The 6,459-nt window shown below is 42.2% G+C and overlaps 1 protein-coding gene across 2 annotated transcripts in view; it reads left to right on the top strand.

Annotated features, from left to right (window-relative positions):
* Window positions 1-623: 623 nt before the first annotated feature.
* The window catches only part of begain (brain-enriched guanylate kinase-associated), a 36,629-nt gene continuing 30,793 nt past the window's right edge, over window positions 624-6,459 (top strand). For both annotated transcript variants that reach the window (XM_025054338.1, XM_008308905.3), the window contains exon 1: window positions 624-762. In XM_025054338.1, coding sequence (XP_024910106.1) covers window positions 740-762 — 23 coding nt within the window. In that variant the 5' untranslated portion in view covers window positions 624-739. The remainder of the gene's footprint in view (window positions 763-6,459) is intronic.

The following is a 6,459-nucleotide window of genomic DNA, read 5'->3' as shown; positions in this document are numbered from 1 at the left end:
TTTGTCTTGTCCGTTTCGCCTCCATCCTTTCAACAGCTACGCTACCTACGTCGGTCTGACGCTCAGCCCCGGGCTCTTTCTTTTGCATTTCTGCTGCACGCAGCATTTTCCTTTCGTGCCGCTAATCTGTCTCCCTCCTCCCCAGCCTCCCCCTCGTCTTTCTTGTGTTTAATGCTGATATAGTGTGTGTGCCCAGAGTGAGAAATAATGGATATATTTGTTTGCCACAAGACACAGCCACTCTGAGTGCTCGTTAAACAGCAGATAAGAGCCACTCCACGGCATGGGGCAGTGGAGAGACTGAGGCGCCAGATAAATCTGCTTGATGAACAAATCTGATCATTTCATTCTTCTCTCCTCTTCCTCCTCCTCCCTCTTCTTCTCTCCCCACCAGGAGTCTGACAGGCAGATGCAGCATGACACCAGGTTGGTCACTTTCACTTTTTACTCCTGCTTCCACTCCTGCATCAGCACCAACACCACATCTCACAACCCCTCTCCTCTTCTACTTCTTCTTCTTCTACTTTCCATCACTCTCACAACCCCTCCTTTTTTACCAAACACCTCCTCCTGCTCCATTCAGCTCTCTCTCTCACTCTCTCTCTCTCTCACTCTCCCCCAGTCTCTCTGCTCACCAGCTTGTCTCCAGTCAGAATTAGAGGTGGCTTTTTCTAAATGCGTGCAGCACTGAGGGGAATGCACAGGCACATGAGTATTGTGATCTTATCTGCTGCTGAAAATGAGGCGGAAAGCACATAAACGGTAAGACGAGAGGAAGAGAGACAGAGAGAGAGAGAGAGAGAGAGAGAGAGAGAGGTGAGGAGAGTCTGTGCGTGTCTGCTCCTAATAGTGGCTCTGTGATAAGTGTGTGCAGTGGCTTTGCCACACTTTTGAAATTACTGACTTGTGCATGAGTTCTCTGTTGTTGCCGTTCTGCCGTTCGGTCTTTACAGTGTACTGTCTGAGGGAGCAGCCTTCAGCAGAGAGTTGTATATTCAACAGTGCAGGGTGAACACATGTAATGCAGTGTGTGTGTGTGTGTGTATGTGTGTGTGTGTGTGAGATTGATTTCTGCTCGAGGAGAGTCAGGTGGATGAAGAGGATTCCAATGAGTTGAAGTAAATCCTGGGTTTTCTGCCTGGTGTCACTGAGGTAATGACAGTTAACCAGATGCATCATGGGTGGGAGAAAGTTGTTCTAAAGAAACCAAACTCCTCGCCTTCACCCAGAGTTTGTTTATTTTTCCTGTTTTTTTTTTTTTAACATGATCAGAACATGGAGAAGTCAATTACCGTTACCTCTGTCTCTAACTATCTGAAACAAGCGAGGAACAACTGATGTTTGTGCGGCTATTTCATGCTAATAATTCAAGTAAACAAGATTTTTTGTCCATGGGGGAAACTTCAGGGCTAACGTGAGTCAAACTTCCTGCACAGTTGAAGAAGCTGAACTTGGATACTAAATTCGGAAAACAGCGATTCGTAGAGTCTGTTATCGTCAAAAACTTCCCAAAAACTGGATTTGAACATTCCTCAAACATTAACAAAATGAAAGAAGATTTAAAGGTACCTTGATATCAGTCATTAGACCAGACTGACCTGGTGTGAATGACATCTCCCAGAATTCCACACAGAAGAAATTTTCTGATGGATGGATTAAAAATATAGATAAAGCTTTATTACATTTCATAGTATTTCTGGAAAAACCAATATACTGGAACTCTCTGCTCTCATCATCAACGTGTTGCTTTGACCAGTAATAAACCTGTAGGATTGAGGTCTATTTATATTTAAAGTTAACCATCTTTCAGAAGTCCTTGGGAGGAGAGAATCTTGTCACGTGTTAAATGACAGGAGTAAATTTTATCTCCATTTTCCAAGGCCTGGTTTGAAAGATTTGATACGTTCCATTTTTACAGCCCTTGTCAAAACACCATAAAGCTCACTTTGACAGTTTTATGTATAATTCATCACACGTCCCTTTTTGGTGCCACAACCAGAAGCTCTAAATACTCGGATCAGAAGAAGTGACTTAATAAGCGTTGACTGCTGTCCAAACAAATCACCAGCTCCAACGAATCCCCAGCAGAACATCCTACAGCGCCCCCTCCTCACCGGTTCAATTATTACTGTCATACTTAATAAGCCAAAGCTAATCACAGTGGTCTGCTGCGTTGATCAATGAAACAACAGTGCCATCTTCACAGTCGGTTTGTGTTGTGCTGATATTTGTGCTGAGGCTACAACAGTTAAATCAATGACCTCAACCATGACGACACAACCAGATTATTTTCAACATAAAAAGCTGTTGAACAAAGTAAATTTGAAGTCAGAAACAAAGAGACTAATTTGCCTGTTAGCAGGACGGGGCTGGAACAGCTTGTGAAAAGGTCAAGTTATTGTTGCAGGTGCAATGCAACATGTGTGGAGAAGGTGCAGGCTATTAATCTAAATGCATGGATTTGTGAAACAATCTTTTAAAAAATTTTTGTAAAGAAGTGACTCTCTGTCCCCTTATTCATCCCACGGTGAGGATTTTTACAGTGTAACTCACAGGTTGTCACAGGCGATGCTTCTAAGGAAGTGGTTTCTCTGGGGCTTGATCCCAAGACCTTCTAAATGTAAGGCAGGCATGATAACTGCTACACTACACATACATACCTCTGTCCCCAGTCTGTTGTGTGGTAGTAAAGTTGACTGAAGTCCATACCCTGTACTATTCTTGTGTTCTGTTGTGACTCTGCCTGACCAGTGCAGTGCACTAATGACTGTGGAACGGCACCGACACTGGTGTTTTTCTACGCCCTCAACAGAGATCAAAGCTTCCCACAAAGAGAGAAAAGTCTGAGAGAAACCAAAAATTAAGCTGCTCAACTTCACCAAAAACCCAAACCTATTAAAAGTTGACCTCCATTGAAACTAAACTACGTACAGGTTCAGACTGAAGGGAACAGAGGTTTGTTGTTACCTGAACCCGTTTTCTTGTGAGCTTCAAATAATCATTCAGGAAAGTACACATCGCGATGACCTTTTAAAAAACCGGTTCATGTTGCATGGCACTAGTATTGATATTTTAAGCATGCTAAGGGGTATGAGCATAAACAGTAAACGCATACACGTTAAGGTGGGGTGTTTTCGTGACCTGGCTCAACAGAGATCTGTTCCCAATATCATCAGATTTACTATTTCATCTACTTTCTAATTAGTTCCCTGAGAGTGTTTCATCTTTCCTTCAATCGTCGTATCGTTCCATCATCCCCCCAGTGCCTCCTGCTCCAGCCCCCGGGAGCTGTCGTTGGCCCACTCTTGTTCGCTCCAACTTTCAGGAATGTGCCCACAGAGGCTTTGATTCCTCATCTCTCATTGGTCTCTAAGCCAGACTTGTACCGTTAATAAGAAGATGCTACACCAAGACTCTGTCAGCTTAGCCTGGAGCACTTTACCACCTCCTCTCCTCCTCCTTCTCATTCTTCTGTCTAATTATTTCCAAGACGGTGGAATCAAGAGATTTATGCAGGAGCCATTTCTGAGGGTGGACTATCGTAGCTTCTGAGGGATGCTGATGAGGCAGCATCTGCTTTGGAGCATATTCAAAGTATGGGATTTGACTCTCTCTCTCTATATATATATATAAATATATAAATATATACATCACATTCTCCCGCTTAGACTCCCATGTGAATCACGTGTCTAGGACTTAAGACTCCTTCTCTCTTTGACTTGCCACCTCACCACCCTCGGGGGATCCCTGGACTATTGGAGATACGTACATCAGTCAGCGGCGGAGCATTTATACAGCTCTGTCAAAGCCAGGAGGACGGGCTCAGTTGAGCAGCTAAGCCTCAGGAGCACGCATACAGTGGATCTCAAATGTCACATGAACACAAAGTCCGTGTACCGCATGTCAAAAGAGAAGCGTGCGTGTGGCATTTTAATGCCAAGTGTAATGTGGAGAACAAAAGCTGTATGGGAAAACGGAAGCTGTGCCGCTGTGCTGTTGAAGTCGGTGAAAGTGCTGCGGCTCTGATTAATTGTCTACGTTAGTGCAGCTCATTAATGCATTAGCTTCGGCCCTGATCTCTCTTGTTCGGAGCTACGGTTCAGAGACTGTCGCTATTACAGCAATATGTGTTTGTTGATAGAGCCTCTATTGTGTCGGGCCGCGAAAACAAGCACAGCCTTTTTGACAAGAGCATAAAGCAGACGCACAGCACTCTTACGAGCTACATGTTGAACAAACTGCACACCTATTGCTAACATTACACCTCAATAAACACTCCATCGCACCCTGGAGGGCGGCGCACGGAGCCGTACGTTCTGCCCTCGCCGAACCAGACCCCTACCCCCACCGCAGAGGAACGCACAGTAAGAAATGGCTCAAAGATGAAAATGCTCGATTGTTTCCTCGCAGTCAGAATTCTAGCGTCGTGACCTTTTGTACCGTGCTGTTCTCTAAGCTGTTGAGCTCACCCGCTCCACGACACCTGCAGGTCTCTCCACTGCAGTGACAGTGTCCAATAAGGTGGAATTACTACACACAGATTCATGGCTTTGTGAAATACTGATCTGCAGCGTTCAGTACTTTCCATTTGTACAGTGATGCTGACTAAAACAGTGATCTTGAGTTATTTTTGTTAATGTTTTTTTAAGCACCGTCAACATCAGCCAGGGTAAGGACAAATATAAATACAGCCTATTAGCGTCTGCAGGCAGAGGTTAAATGGCAACGTCGTCACACAGTGAGTGATAAAGAATCACCAGCCGCTGCTCCAGTGAAGTTCTGTGAATATATTTACGTCATTACAGACGTGTTATTCAGTCTAAACAAAGACAGGAAATTGATGATGTGATTTGATGCTTGTTTTTGTTTGTTTGTTTTCAGCTAAAGTTGTTCCTATTTCCTCGATGTGTTTTTGGTACTTTTGTTGATCTATTAAGTTCACCTCCTGGTGTATCTTGGGTGTTGTTTATATTGATGTTGCCCTTCTGGAAAAAGCATTTGGTTAAATTTAAATTATTGATGTGCATATATTTAGTTTAATCTTTTGGCTGAATAAGGTTTGGACCACTAGCTTATTGTCACTTTAAATGCTCTTTTAAACGCTCTCAATATTTGTGACTGCTTTAGCAGTGTCCTGGTTATCTTTCTACATAAGTTACCGTATCATCTAGCTATTTTTGGCTAACTTAGCTTATCTGTAGTTTCTCTTACCGATAGTTTGCTTTATTTATTTTTGACATTCTAGACAACTATTACACATTGCACTGAAGTTTAAACGCCCATTAGCATTTTGCGACTACTTCTATCTCTCTATCTTTGGGCTGCTCTTTGGCTACTTCTCTGAATAACTTTAAATTTATCATTTTATTCGGTCAACTTTTAGCTTTTGTGCTACTTTAAGATAAATACTGATGTCGTGGACTCTCCCTGAACATTTGTTTTGGCCACTTTCAACTCCCTGAACATTTGTTTTGGCCACTTTAAATTTTTTTTTTTTTGCGAAACTTTTAGCACTTAGCACCACTAGCTAAGTGCTACTGTAAAAACTCTTTCTAGCTCTAACTACCTCAGCCATATACTGTATTTTAACCTCTTAATCCACATCTGCCTGTTTCTTTGCTTTCTTTCTTTCTTTTCTAATTTTAAAGATGTTGCTTGGCTACTTGTTTTACGTATGTGCTAAGCCGCGGTGGAACTTACCCATTATAGCTCACCATTACAAATCCCAGACTTTTTTTTTTTATGATGATGATTCTCTAATCAGAGCAATTTACCGTGTTAAGTTTAGCCTTGTTTCTGTGGGCTGCTGTGTCAGAGCAACACTAGCACACAACTGCAGTTAGCAACTGTCTGGTGAAGGCTGACGGAGAAAATGAAGTTTAACTTTCATTATGTGGCCAGAAACAACAGCCACTCCACATGAATGTTAATGTGGTTCCATATCTGCTGAATCTGCTGATCTTAGCTTCAACGTGGCCTATATAACCTTGGAGGAGATCAGTGTTGGGAGCTTTTTTCTTTTTTTTTAAAGTGCCCCAAGTGTTTGACAAAGTCTGTCAGGAAGTGAAGGCTTGGAAATTGTGTTTTATCTAAAGACAAGTATGACAAATATGCAAATTAGAGGCTGAATCAATTGAACCCTCGCAGGGAAATGAAACCATTATCAGTATTAGTACAAGAACATGGTTTAAAGTTGATATTATCTTCAAATTAATTGTGAGCCTGTACAAAATATGATATGGAGACTGGGGGCTAATGAAAAGTTTATCAAAGTTTAACACAGAACTTGAAGTATTCTGACAACCTAAGAGGGAACCAACAGGAGACAGACATCCACTTTGACTATCTGTACCAGTAACGATCCAAGACGCTTTAATATACGGTTCACTCAATTCAGAATAGCATATAAAAATCACATTTGGAGGAACTTGTCACTCAGAAAGAAAAGTTTTTTTCTTT

The sequence above is a fragment of the Cynoglossus semilaevis genome, chromosome 1 (genome assembly GCF_000523025.1).
Source record: "Cynoglossus semilaevis isolate Cse_v1.0 chromosome 1, Cse_v1.0, whole genome shotgun sequence".
Lineage (NCBI taxonomy): Eukaryota > Metazoa > Chordata > Actinopteri > Pleuronectiformes > Cynoglossidae > Cynoglossus > Cynoglossus semilaevis.
This window is presented reverse-complemented; position numbering and strand designations above follow the sequence as displayed.